This window comes from Myxocyprinus asiaticus, chromosome 37 (genome assembly GCF_019703515.2).
Source record: "Myxocyprinus asiaticus isolate MX2 ecotype Aquarium Trade chromosome 37, UBuf_Myxa_2, whole genome shotgun sequence".
In the NCBI taxonomy this organism is placed as follows: domain Eukaryota; kingdom Metazoa; phylum Chordata; class Actinopteri; order Cypriniformes; family Catostomidae; genus Myxocyprinus; species Myxocyprinus asiaticus.
In genome coordinates this window covers 12928726-12955150 of record NC_059380.1, presented here as the reverse complement: position 1 = coordinate 12955150, position 26425 = coordinate 12928726, and the positions used below count along the sequence as shown (strand labels likewise).

At 37.4% G+C, this 26425-nt stretch overlaps 1 protein-coding gene across 5 annotated transcripts in view; it reads right to left on the bottom strand.

Moving 5' to 3' along the window:
* Positions 1 to 6224: 6224 nt before the first annotated feature.
* The window catches only part of LOC127428384 (protein kinase C-binding protein 1-like), a 37812-nt gene continuing 17611 nt past the window's right edge, over positions 6225 to 26425 (bottom strand). For 3 of the 5 annotated variants that reach the window (XM_051676739.1, XM_051676740.1, XM_051676738.1), the window contains 7 exons: positions 22011 to 22574; positions 20156 to 20629; positions 19772 to 19971; positions 19508 to 19588; positions 19332 to 19410; positions 17197 to 17436; positions 11130 to 15096 (listed from right to left, as the gene is read on the bottom strand). In XM_051676739.1, coding sequence (XP_051532699.1) covers positions 14921 to 15096; positions 17197 to 17436; positions 19332 to 19410; positions 19508 to 19588; positions 19772 to 19971; positions 20156 to 20629; positions 22011 to 22574 — 1814 coding nt within the window. In that variant the 3' untranslated portion in view covers positions 11130 to 14920. Of the gene's footprint in view, positions 8362 to 11129; positions 15097 to 17196; positions 17437 to 19331; positions 19411 to 19507; positions 19589 to 19771; positions 19972 to 20155; positions 20630 to 21713; positions 21754 to 22010; positions 22575 to 26425 lie in introns of those variants that run through there. The other 2 variants (XM_051676741.1, XM_051676742.1) reach the window with 2 other exon arrangements.

The window sequence follows — 26425 nt, the reverse complement described above, 5'->3', positions numbered from 1 at the left end:
TTCAAAGTCAAGCACAGCGCCACGGTGGCGTGGAGGAGAAAATGCACCATTGATATTTGACATGCAGCGTAACTAGGCCCTAGTAATGGTATCCACCTGCAGAGCATACCATACGTCACAGCAGTTCAGGCCAGCAGTCTCAGTCCGGAGGTTAGGGCGGAGCTAAAGACAAAACAACAATCATGGCGGAGAACACGGTGAATTGTTGTCTTTGTAATATCTTTGTAGTCTATCATTCTTTGGTGAACAATGAATCTATATATTAATGCTTAGTTTTTGTTTTTTTGTTATTCTTATTGAAGCTTGATTTTTTTTTTTTGTCATGCTTTATTAAAGCTACACTATGTAACTTTGTTTTGTTAAAAAATAACAACATGTTATTAATGAGAGAGTGCAACAAAAATCCATCTTCCAAACCATGTATTTACTTTACCGAAATACACTTTGATAAACCTATAATAATTATATTATATTATAAATATTTTAGAGCTGTCCACGGTTTTCACGGGAAATTGCATACATAAGTAATTCGCCCATGCGTGTCATGTCATATCCGCACACCGAGAAAATAAGCTCCGGCTACTGTAGCGTGTGTGTGGGAGTAGCGTGAAGCTGAAAGTTTGTTGTCACAAGGAACGAGAAAAATTGACCATGGATCGTTCAAAACGGCAAACCTCCAGGGAATCACCGGTTGTGAAAACAAAGAAACCACGAACAGTGCAGAGTCTACAAGCAAAAAGGGAAAGCCGTAATAAAACCTGAATCAACATCAGCTTAGCTTTTCAGAGGTGGCGACAACTGAAAGGATTTAAAAGCGACCCAGAGATGGCTTTTTTCTTACTCAACAGGTAAGATATTTTATTGATATGGTTTATATATAGTGTGTAATCACACACATACATGTCTGTGTGTGTAGTGAAATACAATAATTATATCGTAATCTGTGCAGATTACGCTTGCTAGCACACGTGTGTATTTTTCTTTGTAAGGGCAATCATTTATATAAATAAATCCTTTAGTCCTAGGCTTGCCAAGGACATGTGAGTCTTGAAATGATGTTGACCACTGGTTGGTAACAATGACAATCTATAAATGAGTTACTATCATGGTCTATTTGGCCAGAATATCCTGCAGTTATAAAAACTTTACAACGTTTGACTTCATCAGACTAGCAATCGTTATGTCTAATGTTAACGAACGTTGCCTAAATTTTGTTACGTCATTTATTTCAAAACATCAGTGTTTCCAATAATTCAAAACAACAGCATAAGTTATGGCACTTACCTGCTCAGATTACATGTTTTCGGAAATCCGTCTTTTCCTTTCTTTTGCTATTTATTTGTCCATTCGCTCTGATAAGATGTCCTGTATCCATGTGTACACTGATGCCTCAAACCACATTCATCCGCGCAGAGGAGCAGAGCCGAAGCACAACCAAAACAATGTTCTTCCGCAAGAAGCATGCAGTTTTATTTTTTTAACCACTAGAGGGCCAAAAGTTACATAGTGTACCTTTAAATCAAATATTTTTCTGGGGACATTTCGATTACCCTTCAGATTGTGTTTTGTAAATAGACATTGCCATAAAGTCACTGAAGCCTTTTTTATATTTCTGAATATATATGGGTTGTTTCCTTTTGTTTTGTTTTATTTAGGCCTATGGTTTGTGAGTTATTGGTAGCTTACGAATACTCTTGAGTATTTGTTGCGTTGGTCAAAGTTCCCGAAATGTAGCAATGCGTGTGGTGCATTTTTCCCCTTGTAGAGACATATTACGATTTTGAGAGGTCAAAAATGACCTCATTTACAGCAATGCAAAACCTGATGCAGCGATTTTCACTGCCCTTTTTGCATGGTCAGTGTGTTTAAGCAGACAAGATTGGACAATTTAAAATTGCATCTCCAAAGCCACTCAAAGGCAGTTGTCAATGGAGATATAAACATCTTGAGTTGTTTGTCAATATACAGTATGTAGTAGTGTTGGGTTCGAGTCCACCTTAGTCGAGTCCAAGTCAAGTCCGAGTCTTTAAACAATCGAGTCCGAATGAATCTGTTCATGAATCTGAATTCAAATTGTAACCATAAACTCAACATCAATATTTTATGCTTATTTTAACTTTCACAACTAAGAAAACACAATTGTCAATATAAATGTAACAAAAACACTATTATATTTTATGATTAGTTTCCTGCAGAACAAACTTCAAAGTGACTTCAGAATGAAAGCATATGCTTTAGGTGTATGAAGACAAAACTGTCCTTCAGCACACATCTTATTGCGTTCTGTTAACATTTCAGTTATTTGTTGCTTTTTCCCCTCCACTCCAACATAGACTAAAGAAAGTGAAAGCTGAATTAATTATTACAATCAGAGTTATTATTGTTTCAAATTTAAATTTTGTTTATTATTTCTACTTAAGTTTTAATTTGTCCTTTTAATTTAGTTTAGTTTTATATAAAATGATCCCTATCTAAAGAAATTGTGCTCAAAAGTTTGCATACCCTGGCAGAAATTGTGAAATTTTGGCATTGATTTTGAAAATATGACTGATCATGCAAATCAACTCTCTTTTATTTAAGGATAGTGATCATATGAAGCCATTTATCATCACATAGTTGTTTGGCTCCTTTTTAAATCATAATGATAACAGAAATCACCCAAGCTGCCTTGATCAAAGGTTTACATACCCTTGAATGTTCGGCCTTGTTACAGACACACAAGGTAACACACACAAGTTTGAATGGCAATTAAAGTTTAATTTCCCACAGCTGTGGCTTTTTAAATTGCAATTGGTGTCTGTGTATAAATAGTCAATGAGTTTGTTAGCTCTCACGTGGATACACTGAGCAGGCTAGATACTGAGCCATGAGGAACAGAAAAGAACTGTAAAAAGACCTGCGTAACAAGGTAATGGAAATTTATAAAGATGGAAAAGGATATAAAAAGATATCCAAAGCCTTAAAAATGCCAGCCAGTACTGTTCAATCACTTATTTAGAAGTGGAAAATTTGGGGATCTCTTGATACCAAGCCAAGGTCAGGTAGACCAAGAAAGATTTCAGCCACAACTGCCAGACGAATTGTCCGGGATACAAAGAAAAATCCACAGGTAACCTCAGGAGAAATACAGGCTGCTCTGGAAAAAGATGGTGTGGTTGTTTCAAGGAGCACAATACAAAAATTAGCTGCATGGTCGAGTCGCCAGAAAGAAGCCTTTACTGCGCTAATGCCACAAAAAAGCCCGGTTACAATATGCCCGACAACACCTTGACATGCCTCAAAGCTTCTGGCACATTGTAATTTGGAGTGACGAGACCAAAATAGAGCTTTATGGTCACAACCATAAGTGCTATGTTTGGAGAGGGGTCAACAAGGCCTATAGTGAAAAGAATATCATCCCCACTGTGAAGCATGGTGGTGGCTCACTGATGTTTTGGGGGTGTGTGAGCTCTAAAGGCACGGAGAATCTTGTGAAAATTGATGGCAAGATGAATGCAGCATGTTATCAGAAAATACTGGCAGACAATTTGCATTCTTCTGCCCGAATGCTGCACATGGGACACTCTTGGACTTTCCAGCAAGACAATGACCCTAAGCACAAGGCCAAGTTGACCCTTCAGTGGTTACAGCAGAAAAAGGTGAAGGTTCTGGAGTGGCCATCACAGTCTCCTGACCTTAATATCGTCGAGCCAATCTGGGGAGATCTCAAAGGTGCGGTTCATGCAAGACGACCAAAGACTTTACATGACCTGGAGGCATTTTGCCAAGACGAATGGGCAGCTATACCACCTGCAAGAATTTAGGGCCTCATAGACACTATTACAAAAGACTGCAAGCTGTCATTGATGCTAAAGGGGGCAATACACAGTATTAATAACTAAGGGTATGCAGACCTTTGAACAGGGGTCATTTCATTTTTTTCTTTGTTGCCATGTTTTGTTTTATGATTGTGACATTCTGTTATAACCTACAGTTGAATATGAATCCCATAAGAAATAAAAGAAATGTGTTTTGCCTGCTCACTCATATTTTCTTTAAAAATGGTACATATATTACCAGTTCTCCAAGGGTATGCTAACTTTTGAGCACAGCTGTATACTGAGATTTCTTTTTTGCAATTTAGCAAAATAAAAATTTCCCCAACTATTTAAAAAGTTACAGTTAATTCATCAAGGACCAGTTTAAGTTGACAGCACTGGAGAGGGGGTAAAATCTTTCCACAGCAGAGACCTGCCACTGTCACAGGCAGCTCTCACCCGGCTATCTCTCGACCTGCCACTGCCAATGGCAGCTCTCAGTCAACCTGCCACCGCTAATGGCAGCTCTCACTCGGCTATCACTCGACCTGCCACCGCTAAATGCAGCTCTCACTCGACCTGTCACCGCTAAATGCAGCTCTCACTCGACCTGCCACTGCCAACGGCAGCTCTTCACTCGTCTCCGTTGTGATCCACACCGTTACCTGTGCCTCCCTCTCGATCCGTCAGCGTCACATACAGCTCCAACTCTCACCGTCACTTGCACCTCTCTTGCGATCCGCCACCATATACACACATGTGCATGTACTGTTTCCATACACTAGGATATTTAAAACATTCATTTGCATATTCTGTTGCCTCTACAATCCTGTCTTTTATTTTTTCACAAGAAAACTTGATCCAACTTCACAATGTAGTCCTATACATCGCTTCAATATATGTGCAACTTGCACAACAGTAAAAAGAGAAGTAGGCCTAGTTTATTTTAGCATGGTTCTAGCTCACTGCGAATTGTTAAATTGTCTGTATGTAGCCTGTTGTCTGTAGGCTATTGTTTTTCTGAGGAGTGTTCTGTTGTTATTTGTACTAATATGTGTTTCTACTGGTCATGTATGTCATATGTTAGGTCTTACCGTGGTAAAGATAGTTTGCGGTTCAATATTCAGACTTTATTTGCCTATAAATCCGCCGTGCGCTGCTGTAGACATGTATATAACATATCCTGTTATTGTGCACTATTTGTGAATTCAGGTGACGTGGTCCTCTGTTCCGTAATCGGTGTTTTTTCATAGCGACTCTTCATTTTGTAATGCGTAGCTATTGCTCAAAAAGGTTGTACACCAAGAAGAGTGAAACCACTTTCATCTTAACCAGTCTGATTTGTGAATTTTTTCACAGCAAAGTTTTTGTCTGTCAACACTTGTTAAGTTGACACTTGGAGATTCTCCAGATTTCCTGGAAAGAGGGGTGAAGAATAGGGCTGTGCCAATACAATCAAATATCAATATATCGTGATAAATTTTCTCATGCTATTGTATCGATCCCAGTATCAATATTTTTATTCAATTTTTTTGTGTATTTATGTAATGTCCATCAGTTCAATAAAGATGAAGCAGACTGTCTAAATAAGAGTGGCATTCCCTATTTCTTTCATATATGAGCAAATATGGACATTATAACTGAAATATACCCAAATTAATTGGAATTTAATCAAGAGCTTGTGAATCATAACTGAATTTAATCATGATATTGTGATTTACCGTGATATATAGAATCATGACCTATGTATGGTGATGCATATCATGAGGTGAATGGTGATACCCAGCCCTAATAAAGAGACTGACTATATAAAGAATGATGGATTGATAGGCATCAATTTGAGATGTATAATTATCAATATGTGGTGTCTGTGCAAATAACAATAATCAACAATTTATTCATTTGGAGTGTTTTGTATGGAGTGTGAACACTGTACAGTAGGCAGAACCTGCAATTTGAAAATCTTGAAATTAATTAATGTGTGGATTCAGATGGGAAAAATGTATTTGTATTTTAAATGTTATTTATTTATTTACTTAATTTTATTTTATGTACCCTTACCATGCAATTTGCTCACCCACTGCCTATGTATATAGCCTATAGACAGAGATGTGATGCAATGTACAGTATTCAATGATATGCTTAGAATATGAAAACATGAGAGGCAATGAAAATGCATGTTAGATCCAGTGTACACAAGACCTCTCTCTCCGTCAGAAGATATCCATATATCAGAGTTCTGTCTGATATCCAAAACCAGTCAACATCAACAGCTTATGTTAACTTACTCTCATACCAACCCAAGAATCAGCAGAGGGAATACAGCAGAAGGCAGGAGATGAAGTGATGGTAAAAATGAACAGAGTTTATTGAATAATCTTAATTTCGTCTTTCTCAGTGCTCAGTCTGACTTTGTCTGACCAGCACTAATTCAACAAGTGTTACAATACCAAGCAAATTCAATGGACAATTACTTCTTCACAACATGGTCCCATGACATTGAAGACCTTGAAATTGAAACTTTTTATCTCTAACCTGAGACAATATAGAACACAACATAAAATTAAACAATTTGACAAATAACAATATTATAAAATATATATTATTATATAAAAATTATATATGTGTGAATAATAAAATAATATGAAAAAATAGAAAGACATGAATTAAGACTTTGTATGTATGTATGTCTATGTACAGTGTGTTTGCCTCTTTAAGTAACACACTCACACACTCTCAAGCACAAACACACACACACACACACACAAGGACGGATTAAGAACTGAGAGGCCCATGGGCTAGTACACCGTGGAGGCCCCCATGATGTGACTACGTTCACCTTTTATGCGCTAGGCCCACAGGATGCTTGGCAGATTTGGTTGGATTTTTCAAATTGACGGAAGAAACGTTTGGAGCAATGTCTTTTACAGCCAATTATATGTCATTTTTAATTATGAACCGATCCAAAATCATGTGTTATTAATAGGGATGTGCACGGTATTCAAATACCAAATTCTGTTATTCTGCTCGTGTTTAGAGGTCTTCAACACGATCTGAGTTCGGCGGTACCTGACAGACCTTCAGGTTTTGGGCCAGGTTCGGGTTATTTTTTCAAGTACGTGCGTCGAGGTCATGTAAACGTGCACTGGAGGTTGTTGTGCCACAACACACTGTAAAGTTTAAAAGAACTTAAATATTTATTAACGCATCTTGAGACACTTGTGTTCTGTTTCACCATTTGTAGCACTGCATCAAGATTTTTCAGCGCTGGTGAAATTCTGATGAAGTTCAGGTGGCAAAGAGGACTTAATGTGACTGTAACACATTATTATCTTCTTTTAATTGATGTTACAGAACTCAATCCGAACATAAAAATGCTAAGAAAAAAAAAAGGCAGAACATACAAAGTCATGCAAGTCAAATCCCAAGACTAATCCACAATAGTAAAATGGTAAAGAATAAATCCCCAATATAGGTCTATTGGCACAACATTATGAATTTTGGCTGTATGCACATAGAATGTTGCAGACTTTGACTTGTAGATGGAGGACAATTTACAGTATATATAAGGACCCGCTGCAGTTTGCTCCCAGGTGCATGTTGGGGTAAGTGTTGGGGTAAAGAGGTTATGGGAAGGCTAATGCCTCAATAATGTGTTCTTATTTGCATTATTTATCTTATTATTATTCACTATGCAGGGAGGTTTTTATTTGAATTTTTTTACATCTGCAGAGCTTGCAACTATTTTACTAAACATATTTACTATACATCTTGAAATGGCAATTAAGCTTAAAATCCTTGTCCTTTCTATCCGTTTTCCATGAATACACAAGTAGAAGTAAATAATACAGTTGATGTGGTTATGATACAGTATTGTTAACATACATAGCTTTTAGACAGCCAACTCCATGAATTCAGACAAAGACTAGTCACAATTGCAAAATGTGGCATATCACACGGAATTATTTAAATGGTTAAATGGTTAACTATGAAAATGCAACAGTTATGGCAGAAGGTGAAAACATGGGGAAATCAAGGGTGCAGGGAGTTTAAAAATTTGATGCTTGCCTGTTCGTGGATCTCCATATAGCATGTCCCATAGACATTGTCAGTCACTCAGTAATCAACACAATTTTGCCTATGGATTTTCAACCTGTGCGATCCAATTGGTGTGCGTGTCCAAATCATTCCACACATTCAATCAGTCCACAATGCTCCGAGGTGATGCAAATGGTTAAATAATGAGTTGGTGTCTTTGCTGTTTTCCCACCCCCGAAAACATCAAACATTTCAAAAGGTATAAGACTGTGAAAATTTGATCATTGCTGATTACATAAAAGTTTGTAATAGTTTGAACAAATTCTCATGTACTTTGCATTCGTTCAAGCTTGATTTGGGGAAAACATAGCAGCCCCAGTCAATATGAGCTGGACTTAAAGAACATCAAACACCTTGGCTGCCTGCCTGCTCTGACCTCTGTCACAGCCTCCTCCATGGTCTCTGGGGCCCACTGATGCCTCTTCCTCGCCTTCTCCCTCCGTCTCATCTGCCAGATGTTAGTCATCTGCACACACATACAAATACAACTGTAGATGACATTAATTCAGTTAGAGAGCACTCATGCACAAGAGTGGGAGGTGCTGGTCATAGCAAGAAAAAGTGAAAACATTAAGAATTAAACCTTCTTCTCAGGATTCACATCCATAGGAAAGGACCGCAAACACACAGTGAACCTGATGAAGCGCATTTGCAAAACACATTGTTCTTTTATTGTGTGAAAATAATGGAATAAAGATGTATCACTGAAGTCAGTCCATCGTGCCAATTCTTTGGAGGACTGTGTGGTGAATGGAAGGGTGGGTCGATTAAAAAACAAAAAGCTGAAGCTCTGGGTTTGCTGATTTTAAGCCCCTGGTTCCAACTTATCCCTACTTTTTTTTTTCTGTCCCCTTTTCTCCCCAATTTGGAATGCCCAATTCCCAATGCGCTCTAAGCCCTCGTGGTGGCATAGTGACTCGCCTCAATCCGGGTGGCGGAGGACGAATCTCAGTTGCCTCCACATCTGAGACCGTCAATCTGCGCATCTTATCACGTGGCTTATTGAGCATATTACCGCGGAGACATAGCGCGTGTGGAGGCTTCACGCTATTCTCCACAACTCACCATATGCCCTAGCAACCAGGCCAATTTGGTTGCTTAGGAGACCTGGCTGGAGTCACTCAGCACACTCTGGATTCAAACTCGTGACTCCAGGGGTGGTAGTCAGCATCAATACTCTCTGAGCTACCCAGGTCCCCAAACTTTTCCCTACTTAATCAAAAACACAACACCAAAAATGACAACAAATCCCAGCCACACCACAGCAGGAGAGATAATGAGCAAGGGACAAAAAGATGCAACATTAGAGTGTAGGCTGTGAACTGTGCAATCGGATATGTAGTCACCACCTAAACACCAAAACATGATTGTCGCTGCATTATCATTATCATCATGTCAAAAGGTTAAATTTGGTAAAATTGAGTTTCCATAGTAGTTCAGCTGAAAATCAGCTCAAGGCAAACTAGAGACATCTGCCAGACTGTAGGCGTGCTAAAAATAACGTTAACTGAAAAACGGGATTGATTATAAGATTCATCTTGGAATTTTAAGATTCGATTTGATTCAAATGAAATTATTTCATATGGATTTTGTTCTATATTTTGTCCTGGCCCTAATCATCATCATCACTACTACTAACTACTGGCAGCAATTATCAACCAGTAGTATTTAGGGCCCTGATGGCAACTTGTGTTCATGGCCACAGGGGCACTAAAACGTAGACCAGATGGTAACAACTTAAAAGTCTGAGTTAAGTGGGTGAGCACATTCTGAGAGGATGGCCTTTGCTTTTTGCCCTAATGCCCAATTCTAGCACACTCGAGGCCACCTATAAAATACCATAAATTTAATAATGCTAACACTACACAACCTAAACTAGGTTACAGTGTTAGTAGAAAAATATTAACCACAACAGCAACTACAAGCAATTTGACCATAAATAACTTGTATTTCCATTTCATGCAACTTTATACTTCTACTTCACTAGAGGCAAATATTGTACTTTTTACTCCACTACATTTGTCTAACAGCTATAGTTACTAGTTACTTTTCGGGTTAAAAATTTTCAGGGGGCACCAAAGAGGAGGCCGCCGCAACGCACCCCAAACACCTCTTCTTGCCTAGGGCGCCAGAATGGTCTGAAACAACCATGAGCAAGAGCGCATGAACGTGAATCCCGCGATATCTGCCTTTGATCTCAAAGGTGTTTGATTCACTACGAGATGTGAGAACTGTCTGATTTGACAGCACATATTTCACTCCTCTCCCTAACTGCAGCTGTCTACTCTCATCTGCTGTCAAAATGAGGCGTTTGGCATCTCAAACGAGCCTTGTGTAGGCACTCAAAAGCATCTTCGCGGCTAAGGCAGGTGGCTGTTCTCGAATCGCTCTCACGGTACTTTTATGACATACGTCATGGTGATGCGGCAGTGACAATTTCTAACTAACATGCCACGCTTGACAAATTTTATTTTATTTTATTTATTTTTTATTTGTTTGTTAAGTGCTGACGTCAAACAAGTCCACAAGAATGTAAGAACGCAAAAAGAATGGACATTGAGAAACTATATATTTGCTGGCAATTTGAAACTCCCGCTCCTTTTTGGAGCTCTGCCTGCAGCTATAGCCTTCTCCAATATGGTGAGCCAATCACCTTTTAGATATAGACATCACCTGTCAGAATGTGCATGCGTACTAGCTGGACCAGCCTGAAAAACAGGTATTTTTAGCGTGATCTAAGCTAAAGAAGCACAATTTATGATAACATTGTTGTAAGATTTTACTGCTGATTCGAAATATGTCCTTTGATTTGAATCTTGACCAGTCATTTTGGAGATTTCAGTCTTTTCCAGTTCACATAGATAGGAACTGTACTTTAATCCCACATATATCCATAAAAAAGAGCTGCCTAAGAGCTTTCCCAAGATAGCCACCGAGAAGACTGCCTTGTCTTAAAAGGGACTTTGGTTTAAAAAAAAAATAATAATATATATTTACATGAAAATAGGTATTGCACTGTATTTTGCATGAGAAATCAAATGCTAGATTCTGTGATCGATGCAACTAGGAATTCATTTTAACGAAAGTTTTCAGCAATAATATCAGAAAGGTCCACAAAAATATTATACAAAAAGTCAATCAACCCATGGCAACATAGCCTATAACTAGGGCATATGCAACACCCTATTTTTCCACAGATATTTAAGAATGCAAATAACAGCACATTATAAGCACTTAATGGTCCAAAATGTTTTATTTATTTTGCACTTTTGTATTGAAGTGGATCACTCATCAAAGTATGACTTCAATATGAAACATTTTCATCAGGTGTTCTCTTTAATTCACCTGCACCATACAAAAACTATTAAATTACAATTTAGATTACCAGATCTTCATTTATATACAATATGTAAACATCTATCTGTTCTCTTGATTGAAAGCTGCTCTTGACCACTCTCCTTTTCTGAATATGGTTTGGAATAGCATATTTGTGCACTATTAACAGCATAACATAAAGGAATGTTTCTGTCATGGTTCATAGAGTATCTTATGAGCTCATAATCAAGAATTTGTTCTTCAAACGTTTAACTATATTATAGGTAAAATTATAGCTAGCAAAACAAACAAATCCTTTCAAACAAATACTTGCTAAATCACCAGCCTTTGGTGTAAAGTTACAGTCCTTTAACAAGGATATTAAAACTTTGAACATATTTTGATAAAAAAAACAAAAAACAATAATGATATTTGGCCAAAAACAATATTTATATAAAACATAATCTGGTCTGTATGTAAGGCCAAGGAGGAAACATACATTTATCAGTAACAACAAATATGACCCTACATGAGGATATCATCTCATAGACAATGCTTTTTTGACACCAATAACATACGTAGGCTTGAAAGTCTTTTGTCATTCATCACTGGTAAGTCTAACTTTTAATTATAATGTCATCTTAAATAAAAGGAGAGCCCATGAGATCATAGTGATGACACAATCCCAATTGGGACATCAACAGTATAATGAGGGTGAACTGCAGATTAGACCGAAGGCGCAGGAAAATATATTGAAGGCATTTAAGATATATTACAGAAAAAAAACAAAAAAAAAAACAGAGCCTCACATTTATCAGGCTGACGCTGAAAACAGTTTCAAACAACAAATTTCAACCTCCTCCTGTCTGCAGGGCATATAACAAGATAGTGATGAAGTAGTCTTATTGTGTGAAACAGTGTTTAAACTTGTACAATGTAGGCTATGAACAAGATATGATGTAGCCTTCTAAATTTTATATTACCATGTTTTTATATATATATATATATATATATATATATATATATATATATATATATAAATTAGCATAAATAAGGTATTCCAAGGAATACAGAACAGCTGTATACTCATACAGTTGTGGCCAAAAATATTGCCACCCTTGGTAAATATGAGCAAAAAAGGCTGTGAAAATAAATCTGCATTGTTTATCCTTTTAATCTTTCATTCAGAAAAATCACAAAATCTAACCTTTAATTGAAGTAAAACAACTGAAAGAGGTGAAATATCTATTAGTAAATAAATATATTTCTCCAAAACACATTGGCCACAATTATTGGCATCCCTAGAAATTCTTATGAGTAAAATATATCTGAAGTATATTCCCATTCATATTTTACATTTTTAGTGCACCTGGGTGACTAGGAACATGAAATAGTTCAGCCATGACTTCCTGTTTCACAGAGGTATAAATATGAGGTAACACACAGGACAAATTTCCTTAATCATCAATCAGTGGGTTAGACTAAAGAATATAGTTCTGATATGTGGCAAAAGTTTGTTGAGCTTCACAGAATGAGAAGTGGCTATAAGAAAATAGCCAAAGCATTGAAAATGCCCATTTCCAAAATCAGAGCAATAATTAACAAGTTCCAAACAACTGGAGATCTTAAAAATCAGCCTGGAAAAAGGACGTGTGTCTATATTGTCTCCACACACAGTGAGGAGGATGGTTCAAGTGGCCAAAGAATCTCCAAGGAATACAGCTGGAGAACTGCAGAAATTAGTTGGGTCTTGAGGTCAGAAAGTCTCAAAAAAAAATATCAGACATCACCTACATCACCACAAGTTGTTTGGGAAGTTTCTAATAACAAAAAAAAGCCTCTTTTCTCATCCAACAACAAACGCAAGCATCTTCAGTTTGCCAGACACTACTGGAACTTAGTGCGAAATGCGACCAGGTTCTATGGTCAGATGGTCAAAGGTTTTTGGCAGCAAACACCAGAAATGGGTTTGGCACACACAAAGATGAAGTAGTACCCAATGCCCACAGTTAAATGTGGTGCTGGATCTTTAATGTTGTGTGGCTGTTTTTCTGCCAGAGGTCCTGTAAATCTTGTTCGGATACATGGCATCACAGACTCTATTAAATACCAACAGATAAAAAATAAAAACCTGACTGCCTCTACTAGAAAGTTTACAATGGGACCTGGTTGGATCTTCCAGCAGGACAATGATCCAAAACACACATCAAAATCAACACAAAAATGGTTCACTGACCACAAAATCAAGGTTCTGCCATGGCCATCCCTGACCAGAACCCCATAGAAAATTTGTGGGGTGAACTGAAGAGGAGAGACCACCAACATGGACCTCTGAATTTGAAGGATCTGTAGAGATTCTATATGGAGGAGTGGTCTCAGATCCCTTGCCAGGTGTTCTCCAACCTCATTAGGCATTATAAGAGAAGACTCAAAGCTGTTATCTTGGCAAAGGGAGGTTGCAAAAAGTATTGAATAAAAGGGTGCCAATAATTATGGCCAATGCATTTTGGAGAAAATTATTTATTCAATAATGAGATATTTCCCATTTCAATTGTTTTACTTCAATTAAAGGATAGATTTTTGTGATTTTTATGAATGAAAGATCAAAAGGATAAACAATACAGATTTTATATCACAGCCTTCTTTGCTCATATTTACCAAGGGTGCAAATATTTATGGCCACAACTGTACTTGAACAGCTGTTACTCTTCTTAATAAAAATACTAAAAATAAAAAATAACCACATTATGTGATTGTTTTTTGAGCTATAGAAATAAAAACATGTTACCTTATTGTAACCATTTTTTAAGTGAGTGATGCGACATCTTAAATTCAAAATTCTGAAAATGACATCTGGATTTTGTAGATCTGAATTCAGATCAGAAGTTCTGAACTTTAATACCCATATTGTTAATAAAGAGTATTTTGCCAAAACTAAAAAGATGAGCTCAGGTAAATTTAAGAGATTTGAAAGAAAAAGAAATAAATAGGGCTTTCTGTTTAGACTCAAACACATCTGAGAACCAGACAAATCTCTTTCAAAACTAGACCTAGAAAATGTTTGGGTGATCTTTGTGTCTTAGTTTGAGAACATTCAGACATAAAGTCATTAGAGCAAAAAAAAAAAAAAAGAAAACACAATCAGGTAAGACAAACATTAGTTAAAACAAATGTAGTGAAGAATTTGACAACATCTATACATACCTGCCAACACTGGATTGTGGAAAAATAGGGATTTTTTTATGTGATTTGTAAGTGCGAGGAATGGCAGCCGGCGGAGTTTCTGCTGGAAGGGAGACTACACAGACTATGTAATATGCTTATAGGGAGCGGCAGTTCCGGTCAGTAATACTACATTGAAGATGAATAAGACACAGAAATTGACCATGTATTCAGATGGTCCCTTATCACATCCTTCACAGTTTTAACAATAAATGCTTTTTGAAAATCAAATCGCGTCTCATATTGATTATACGGGACACATCATTTCATATTTAAATACGGGACAATCCTGTATTTTACGGGACAGGTGGCAACCTAATATAATCTCATGAGCAAAGTGTGGATTCAGAAAATCGTGAGTTTATCGGGAGAAATTGTAAATCGGGAGCACAGGGGTGGAAAAACGGGAGAAACCAGGTAAAATCGGGAGTGTTGGCAGGTATGCATCTATAGCTGTACAAAAGTAAGTGATGTTTTGTCCATCTGAGCTAGGACATAGTGACAGTGACATTGTCCTTAGTTTTATTTAATTCACAGTCTTTGTCCTTAGGTGCAACAGATACAATCTCTCTGGGTGAGTTGGGTCCATTGTTCGGCTGCCCAGGAGCTTTGGGAGTAACGTCTGTGCTACACTCTGTCTCTTGTTCTTGCTGTGATGATGTTGCTGGAATGCACAAAGTCATTATATCCATTTATTAAGACATATAACATTCGAGAAACGATATACTAGTAAAATGTTCAACAGGGTTCCTACACTTCTTAACCAATACATTTCCATGCCTTTTTCTTTACCTTCCCAGTCGTTCTAATTAGGGCTGCACCTAATGATTATTTTGATAATCGATTAATCTAACCATTATTAGAACGATTATTCTGCGATTATTGCAACAATTATTCATTAGCTCTTAACCGATTATTTAGCTTGTGCCCTGACTTAAAAGGTTGTATTAAACAAATCTGCCAGTGGGGTAAGCAAAATAAACTTGTTTTCTCTTTGAATTAAGTTTATTTTTCTTACTCCATTGGCAAACAGTTTTTTCTTGTTTTAAGCATAAATCTCACCATATTTAGTTAGATTTCTCTCAATACTTAAAATCTTATGCCAGTTTGCTCGTCAAGTAAATAAATCACGTTTTAAGAATGTTTAGATATTTTTACTGGAAAACAAGACAAAAATACTTGTCTTGAAAATCATTTTTTGCAGTGCCAATATGTTATATGCTGCATTTTCAGGTGAATGCATCATTTTTTAAAGGATTTTTAGATATTTTAAAATATTTGTATTTTTTACATTATATTCAACATTCTCAGATAACAATTGTTTCTTCTGCAGTATAGCTGCTAAAGAAAATGTACGTTGTTTTAAAGGAGTTTTAGATATTTATATTGGAAAACAAAGCCAAAACAAAAACATATTTTGTTGCAGTGTATAATGGGACACAGACTCTCACCTATCTGTTCACTTCAATCCATCATTAACTCATCAAAAAAAAAAGAAAAAAAAACCTCTCTCTTATTAATAAAGCTGCATATTGCCCATTTTCTTCATGATAAACACACAGTGATGCATATATTTTGATTCAATAAGTCACGAGCCATCACGTTATAATCTAGCTGCAGCAAGCGCTAGATAGACAGAGTGTGCATCAGCCGGGTGCAGTTTCAATCTGTCCCCCTTGGATCGGGACATTCGCGTAAATCATAGAAGAGGCGCTGACTGCACAGAGAAAGGCCAGTTTCAGAGTTTGTAGTCATCTACATGACCTGCTTCCATATTATTTGAACTTTATTAAAGCTATAATGCATTAAATATAACTGAATTAAAGATGTAACGCCGGAGTGTTTCCTTTAAAGACGCTCGACATGCAAGTTTTGCTTCAGCGGAGCGGCAGCTCCAGCTCCACTTATTCCAAGAGAGTGCTTCTGTATTTACTTATTTTGTATTTTTGCATTATTATTCCCTCATACTTTGCGATCTACATCACCTTAAGCTGTGTAAGTTTAAAGTGTATCTGTGAGCTGTGTAATCCTTCCTCTCCTCAGTCAGGCACGAGCTGCAGTGATGCTCTCGTGCGTCATCATTAGAGTTTAATGTGATCTCATGTTATGTTAAATGAGATCAAACGACTATTCGACAACAAAAATTGTCGACAGTTTTTTTATGTTGATGTTGTCGATAACGTCGACTAATCCTTTCAGCCCTAGAAATTATTCAAAATCACAACGATTCGCTAATGAATTATTCAGGCCGATTTGTGAATCGGTCAATGGATGAGTCTTGTCTTGCTCCCTAGCTCCCTATGTTGTGAATCAGTATATTTTGGACACTTGCAAGGGTGTTGATCCACGGAACACCGGGACACTGATGTCGCACATTAAAACGCAGATGGGGTCAATCAACAACATTGCAGCGTTAGAGTCACTATCGTGTATTTTTTAATCACAAATAAGAACGTTTTACTCATCACAAGATAAATATTTAGCCAGTGAAATATTCTAGAGCTGAGCATTACTAGAAAAATGTAAATTCATTATAGAAACGTTTTTTTTTTTTTTTTAACTCAATTTCACAATTCCTTGATATTTCTAGGTTTGACTGTGGGGACCCTGGATCAAGTGTTACTGTTAATACAAAGATGTAAAGTGATTTTATAGTGATTATATTTCAGTAGGTTAGGATCATAAATATCATACCACAAAACCTAATATGCACTTATTACCAATTAAAGCTCTGTAGGATTCTGAGCTCTGTACTAAGCCTTACCAGACTGTGTGCAGGATTTCATGTGTTCAGGCCAGTGTGCTTGTTGGCAGGGGTAATCACAGTAGCTGGTGTTCCAGCAGCAATAGAAAATGGCCTCCTTTCTGCAGTTTGCACACCACTGCTTCTTTTTAGTTTCATCCACTGCCTGCTGTTTCTCCACCTCCATCTGCTTCTTGACCTCAGTCACGATTCGCTCTCGCTCCTGCTCTAGACTCTGTCTCATCTCTGCCATGGTTAGCTCTGAGTACACATTACACAAACATATTAAGGAGAAACAAATCTAAGGTTAAGAGGTATTATGGATAAATCATGGCAGTAGATTTGCTATTAGTAAAACAAACAAACAAACAAACAAACATTCTAATTATTACAGGATAAAAAGAAAAAAACAAATATTTAAAGGTGTACTCAGTAATATTCATGTTTATGTTGCAGCATCACACACACACAGAAATTCCAAGTTACCAATGTCATTGTAAAAATGTGTTATTCTTATTAATTTATTCTGAGAGTGAAAGCATCAAATAACAGGGGATTATCAAGATAAAGGGTGTAATATTCGGCTCATGAATGTGCGCCAGCACCATGTCGAATAAAAAGCAGCATTTTCTTTAAGACTGATATGACTAGTCTTCACCTCATGTGAGTGTACATCATGTTAAACATATTATGTTGGCTTGACCAAAGCCAACTTTACACTGCCAAGGTGGCACAGAAGCTGCATTTAAACTGGCATTTAAATGCATTTACACAGACTGTTTAATGCTCTCAGAACAGGCATAAATGCATTTACAAAGAAATTACAATTGCATACATAATATGAGATTAATATTTTAAATATTTTCTTATATAGAAATATGAAATTAATTAAAATATGAAATTATAAATTAAATATAAGCTCTATCATTACAAAAACAAAGTTTAAGGCTGTTCTGAGGTGGGTTAGAGCAGGCCTAATTTAGACTGGCTTTTATGCTGCATTGTGTCTTTACACTGAATTTTAAGCAGGCACAGAGCAGGATTAACATGGCTGTGTAAAGACGCCTCAAATCAACATACTATAATTCTACAAACTTTGTTTAGGGACTAAAATTTGCACTCTAACATTAAACACTATCTCCTCCTAGAGCCTTCAAGCTACATATACCAAACTCAGAGACCTTCAGACTGTTCTAGAATAGTGTGCTATGTCTTTTCTAACTGATCAGACTTATGGTTTTTACACAGCGGATGATCAAAAATCAGAAAAATCCCATAGACTTACATTGGCAGAATGTTCAAAGCAGCCAACGGAATGCTTGTTAATTCAAACTCCAACTGTCAAAAATTCAAATGTAAACAAACCTACAAAAGGCCTTTAATCGTCTGCCTGCCTGCCTGTCTGTCTGTCTATCCATCAATCCATGAAGGTCTGTCTGAGTATTTATCCAGCTAGCTGGCTGGTTGACTTACCGTAATATCTTTATTAACAAGATAAATGTCAAACTTTTCAAAACTACCTTAAACATTCAGATATGGCTGTCAAACCAACAACAAAGTTTGTCTTGATACATTTTTCCAATCTAGTTTAAAAAATGCAATTCTACTAAAGTATATCTATTTCTTTCGGTTTAAAAGTTCAGCAATTAGCAAAAAAAAAATTGAGTGCACCTTTAAATAAATATAATTTTTATTTATTTTTATCCCATTTTCTCCCAATTTGGAATGCCCAATTCCCACTAATTACTAGGTCCTCGTGGTGGCGCGGTTACACACCTCAATCTGGGTGGCGGAGCACAAGTCTCAGTTTCCTCCGCTTCTGAGATCGTCAATCTGCGCATCTTATCACGTGGCTCGTTGTGCACGACACCGCGGAGACTCCGCATGTGGAGGCTCATGCTACTCTCCACGATCCACGCACAACTCACCACGCGCCCCATTGAAAGCAAGAACCACTAATCGCGACCACAAGGAGGTTACCCCATGTGACTCTACCCTCCCTAGCAACTGGGCCAATTTGGTTGCTTAGGAGACCTGGCTGGAGTCACTCAGCACACCCTGGATTCAAACTCGTGACTCCAGGTGCGGTTGTCAACATCAATACTCGCTGAGCTACCCAGGCCCCCAATAAATATCATTATTAACAGATGAGGTACCTAAATTGTGCTTCATCTCTGATAACTCCTGTTGATGTAGCCACTGCAATTTTTCAATTTCAATTCGCAACCGTCTAATCTGTAACAAGATAAAAAGGTTATTTTATTCAGTTTCTCAGGTTGCTTTAATAATTCACTAACAATGCAATGCTCTTCTCCAGATTTCAAATACAAACCTCCGCTACTGTGTTTCCTGATGTGCTCTTGGAAAGGTCATTATATATCTCAGTCATTGTCCCTTTAACTGTATCCATGATCTAATGAATTTAAAAACACAATCACAATCACAAAATCATTACTTGTTTTCATCAAAAGACATTGTTTGCATCGTTGAATGCCCATTCAGTTGACCTCCACTCCTTTCAGCAAAATTTACAATCAAATCCACTTCTTTAAATCAATGTCTGTGTCATGTTGACACACTGAGTTAGCCATCTCACTTTGTTAGTGTACTTGGCTATGTCAGCCGCTACATCTGCAGATGTGGTAGGGATCTGGAAATCTCCAGCTGTGGAAGCTGATGATGATGAGGAAGAGCTGACTGTAGCTCCTGCCATCATGGTGGCGGACACAGGTGTGCTGGTGACCAGGGTGACTGCAGAGGTGGAGGTGTTGTTTGGAGAGTCTTTCTGCTGCACAGCTGGATATACAAACACATCATAATAAACATTAAAAACATCCACCCAAACATCTTTTTTTTTTTTTCAGGTTTGACATTTGTAGTCTTTTAATTCTTCATTGAGGTCAATGAAGTTCAGTTGACTTCTAAATCAAACCTCGTCTATACGGTTGGAATTAGTCAGCCAGTTGAATCCATTGCATACCTTTCACAGCTTGTCGTGTTTGATATCTGGTGCTGGATGAAGGCTGATGTCCCGGCGATGATGAGGAGACCTGCGCTTGCTGCTGCGGCTGCTGGCTACGCTGCACCTGTGTTAACACTTGCGCCTGCGTGGCTGGCTGCGTTTGGCCCTGCTGCTGCCTCTGCACCTTCTGCATGTGCCATTTTTGAGAGGACGTCTGAAACTTGGTGGTGGGGTTCCAAACAACGGCCCTCTGAACTACAGGCACAGTCTCTCTAGGCAGTAGGGGACGCTGTTTCTTTACAGTGCTGATGGGGACAGGTGAGGAGCTATGGGTGGTGGAGGGAGTGGTGCTGGTTGGAGCTGCCGTAAGGGGTACTATGTTAAGCGGGATGGCCATGGGAGACTGAGATGGGTCTTTAATACTTTGGCTGGAGGAAAGAACTGCAGAGTTCTGAGGCTGGGTGAGAGCGCTTGAAATTGGAGTGGTTTTACCTGCAGCCAAAGAAAAACACTACAGTAATGAAACACCTTAACCAGACTAAAACTGTATCCTAACAAGTCATAACACTAATGATGAGTGATAAATCACCATGCTGGGTAGCCCTGCCCACAGTGAAATCTCAATGGTGCAAAACCCAGCTCCACACAGCTGTATTTTAATGAAATATGTTCTGACTGGCCATGAATTCATCACCTCGCACAGTATTTCACTTTCAGTGAGGACAGAAAAATGACTTTAAGCTACAATTTGCATGTAGTTGGGACACTAGTAAGTTACAAGTTAATTACCACAAAAATTCATTTAAACTCGTACGTCTTTTACTTGAAGAAAAAAAAAAGAAGCAAAAAATCGATGTTACAGTGAGGCACTTACAATGGAAGTGAATGGGGGAAATGAAAGTGAATGTGGACAATTTTTGGAGGGTTTAAAAGGCAGAAATGTGAAGCTTATAAATTTATTAAAGCAGTTACATTAATTCTTCTGTTAAAACTCATTATTATTTGAGCTGTAAAGTTGTTTAAATAATAATTTTACTGTCATTTTAAGGTTTGTCGTCATTACATCGTCATGGCACCGAAGCTGTAAAATTGGCTATAACTTTACACAGGAAAGGTTTGCAAGTGATTTTGTCACGTGTACACACATATTGTTTATGTCTCGTGACTATACTTTAGAAAAAGTGAGTATTTTAACATTTAAAAATTGGCCCCCATTCACTTCCATTGTAAGTGCCTCACTGTCAACCCAGATTTGAGCTTTTTTTTTTTTTTTAAAGAAAAGGAGGGTCAAGTCAAAATGAATTTTTGTGGTAATCAATATTGTACTTGTACTGAACCAGGAATATTTACAATCCTTATATTTATAAGTTCTCCAACTAACAAGTTTTGCCTTCTCTGTTAGTGGTTTACTGCTTCCATGCAACTTGTTTGGTAGAAGAATAACTTTTTTAAAGAGATTGGATTCTTTTTCATAAATTGAGACAGAATTCTATAAATGTTATCAGTAACTTTAAAAGTAAAAAAGTTAAGGGAATAGTTAACCCAAAAAATGAAAATTCTATCATTATTTACTCACCCATGTCGTCCCAAACCCATATGAATTTCTTCTGTGAAACCTAAAAGAAGATGTTGGCAGTATGTTAAGTGACTGAAAACTTCAGCCCCCTTGACTTTCATTGTAAGGAAAAAAAAAAGTAGCATCAACATTCTAAAATTTCTCTTCCTGTGTTCCACAGAAGAGAGAAAGTCATACGGGTTTGGTACGAGGGTGAGTTAATGATGACAGAATTTAAATTTTTAGGTGAACTATCCCTTAAAACAATGCCATTTACTACTTTATTATCAATACAATAATTCAAAATGGAAATTTCACCCTCAGGTTTGGAGTCTGTGGGCTCTTTGAGGGCGGTGACAGCGGCTGCATCTTTCCTGTTCCTCTTCCTCTCCTTCCCCACCTGCTCTTCTCCCAGATCAATAACCAGCTCCCTCTCGGAGTCTGAGTCCATGTCAACATCCACAGGTGCTGGCTGCCTGGCCTCTGAACACTTGGGTTTATCTCTAGGGTCTGGGGATGCAGGAGCTGCCTTCAGTTTCTCTGGAGGTTCTTTCTGTGAGTCCATGCCAGGTTTCCTTTTAGCTATAGGATCGGTGGGGCTTGATTTATGTGTGGTTTCTCCTTTAGTTGCCATGTTGGCGTTTGCAGTCAATTCTGTGCTTTTATCTTTGTCCTCACTAGAGGCCATTGATAGTTTTGCCTTTTTCTTTGGTGGCTCTTTAGTGTTTTTATCTTCAGCTGTGTTTTTGTCATCTTGGCCAGTCTTAGATTTCTGTTCGTCATCACTTCCGTATTCACTGTCACTGGAGTCAGACTTGTCGGATTCCTCAGAGTCACTGTGCACTACACCTTTACACACATCCTCAGATATTTCATCTATACCTGTGAGACAGGCAAATAATAATAAAATGGATATTTAGAATGAATAATTCTTCATAAGTGAAATTTTTGTACGGGCTGTGAAATACATTAATTTCCTCGATTAAGAGTTGACCGTTTAACTTTTTAAAATACCGTAAATTAACGCAATTAATGCGGTATCCGTTTTTTTCCACTTACTGAAACTTCACTAAAGCTTTTCCCCACATCCTGTGGCTAAAATTGGAGGTACACACTCGACTCGCTGCACAATCTAGCATAGAAACTATTTGTGTAGAGCAGCACATGCTTCTTCATTAAACACGATGCACGTCCCGGCCATAATAAACACAGGAGAAGATTTACTGCATGGAGAATGGAGACTTCATCCACAGTCTGGTGAGTCAGGTGTTGAGAGATGCAGGCAAGCTGCCATATCTCTTCGAATTGCCCAAAATCGCTCACTGACGGTACGTGTCCACTGGCGCATGGTGAGCAAAGCTAAGCGGGTGTTTTTAATTAATTCCAATTAGAATCAACCCCACGAGCATGGCGCCCAGCTACTATTGGAATAAGGTGACCAGATTTCTGAAATAAAAAATGGGGACATTTCAATTTCAGTGGTCAATAGGTCACTGAAATTTCAAGTTACTTATTAAAAAGGGGACAAATCGGATTTTATGTATTTTGACCATAGTGAATGTGGTGATGTGCTGAACTATGCACTGTAAGAAATTATTTTTGGTTTAACTTAAATTAAGTAACCTGGTTGCCTTAAAATGTTTAGATCATTTAAAATAAAATTAATAATAATTTGAATAAAAAGGTATAGTAAATAACAATTAGTGAAATTATTATTATTATTTATATTATATCAGTACATTGCCAGTGTGCCATTAGTTTACTCAATAAAAACACAAATTCTTATGTTCTCTGAACACATTAGTGAATCTAAGTTGATTTAGCAAAAAATACAAGGTGAACAAATCATGGAAATTATTTTTACGGTCTGGTGCATCATGCTCTATTGAATACTGTAGCCTTTGTCTCAGTGAAATTCAAACACTGAGGTAAAGTTGATCATTTTTAGTGGTCTAATAATATTTATTATTATTATCATAATACTATTTTACCTAACAGTTTGCGTATCTCATATGGACCTGTTTTTCTTAATTGCTACCTTTTAATTTGATCAAGTCTTATGTATTATGGTGCTCCGTTTCAGTCACTTGTTTCCCTGCAAGGTGTGATGTAATCTATGCTGTAATGTACTGGCTAAATGTACATTTCTTTGCAGATATTTTATTATACATTTTTATTTTTCCATGTTATTGTCATATTCTTCTTTGAAATTTATTTCAGGTATATTTTAAAACAACAAATGAGCAAATATGTGAGAAGGTGCTTCCTTTAGTGTGTGAATATTACACTGATCACACTGAGTTTCACACTGATTGGTTTTACAGTCCAGTACAAAGATAAAATTGTTGATTTTATTTGTTCATCTGCGGGGATTAATTTGACTACTTTTCACCAGCATGTTATAGTTTGTGCGGTCTGTACAGGAATTCCCACATTATGAAGGCCAAACTTTCAATACAGTCCCAAGTCGAATTCAGAACCTGTTATAAAATACATAACAACATAACTTTATAAAATAAATAGCTAGTATGTGCCTTACTTTGAAGGTTCTTATAATGATGATATTTCTTTTCAATTGCCTGATCCAGTTCTTAATAGTAGGGATGGGCTGATCGATCCTAAAGTATCGATACTTCTGATACTGATGTTGTATTAAATGTCACACAAAAATATCGATTCTAACCATTTTTTTTTAAAACTAGGGATATTATAATTTGGTTACCATGAACATGAACAATAATCATAAGCCTCAAAGTGAAATAAAAAGGATTAGGCTATATTAGCAAGGATGTGCAGGATGGGAACTATTTTTTTCTTCCACTCATCTTAACATGCATGCTGAAAGACACAAGCAGACAAGCGCTTGCACCGTCACAAGGCTTGTTCAAACAAGAGGGATCAGTGATGATAGAAAATCAGAGAAACAGCTTCTGGAGTAAATTCACACTAAAATTACAACATATCAAAAGGTGACATTTCTTATGAGTTTTTGGCTAATTTTTGTTAATAAATTATTAAATAAAATAGTTAACCATGGTTTTACTAAAGTAATATTGTAGTAAGAACCATTGTTAATTGTGTGGTAACTATGGTTTAACTAAATACTATGGTTAAACTATAGTTACTGTAGTGAAACCATGGTTAATTTTTGTAAGTCAAAATTTTCTGTTTAGGCTCACAAATGTAAAAATAATAATAATAATAATAATAATAATAATGACTTGAAATATGACTGAAAAAAATGTTAAATTACCCGTAATATCCCAAGAAATCACAAAAGAAAATCAATTTAATAGAAGTATCGGTATTGGTATCGACAGTATTGGACTTGAAATTATTGGTATCGGATCGAAAAGAAAATAAGTGGTATCGCCCATCCCTACTTAATGGCAAAACTGGCCCAACCAAATAATCAGTGAAGGAAGACGAATGAATTGAAGCTGCTATAGCGAGCAGCCCCCTCTGTTGGTCAAAACAAACACACGGTAGGCTTTGCTGCTCAAGCTAAGTTTCTTGCCATGTAAAATTTCACTATGCGAGCTGTTTTGAAAGCTCAGGAAAAATGGGGACATTTCCAAGGACAGCTCTAGTCGGGGACAGACCACCAAAAACCGGGACTGTCCCTGGAAAATGGGGATGTCAGGTCACACTATATTGGAATTAATTGAAAAAGTCTTCTCAGCTTCGCTTACCACATGGCAGTGAACCAGTGTCAAAAGCGAAACCGCACGAGAGACCCAGCAGGTGCGCAACAGAGACTGAACAGTACCCAGAGAAAATAATAGTTTTAAATAATAGTAATTTAAACTTCAGCAAATGATACATCAGCATTCAAATTGTTTTATATCTGTATGTATAGTGTTTAATGATGCATTGGCAATTTACACTTACTGTAAGCTTTATTGGCAAGATAAAACTTGATATGAACTGAATCTGCCCATTTGACCCTTTTTTAAAAAGTCCACTTGAAAACGGCAGAAGATTTTGCCCAACTTTTAAGTACAGCATGTCCAGGGGGCCTGGGTAGCTCAGCGAGTACTGACGCTGACTACCACACCTGGAGTCACAAATTCAAATCCAGGGCGTGCTGAGTGACTCCAGCCAGGTCTCCTAAGCAACCAAATTGGCTCAGTTGCTAGGGAGGGTACAGTCACATGGGGTAACCTCCTCGTGGTCGCTATAATGTGTGGTTCTTGCTCTCAGTGGGGCGCGTGGCGAGTTGTGCGTGGATGCTGCGGAGAATAGCGTTGGCCTCCACATGCGTTATGTCTCCGCGGTATCGCGCTCAACAAGCCACGTGATAAGATGCACGGATTGACTCAGACGATCTGCGGAGGCAACTAAGATTTGTCCTCCGCCACCCGGATTGAGGTGAGTCACTACGCCACCACGAGGACTTAGAGCGCATTGGGAATTGGGCATTCCAAATTGGGGAGAAAAAGGGGAGGAAATTTTTTTTTACAGCATGTCCACTGATTTTATGACAAAAATATGTCTTATTAGCTCTAGCCGCAAAAATTTTACATTTTAACATGTACTGTACATATTTAAATAAATAAAATAAATGACGATTAACTAGTTTCTTACAAGTTCTTTGAGACAAAGTATAAATTAAATATATTTACGATTATATTCATGTTTGTTTAATTTACCACGATTAATCACAATTAATTACAGAATACTGTGTGATTAATTAGTTTACATGTATTAATCGATTCACAGTCCTAATTTTT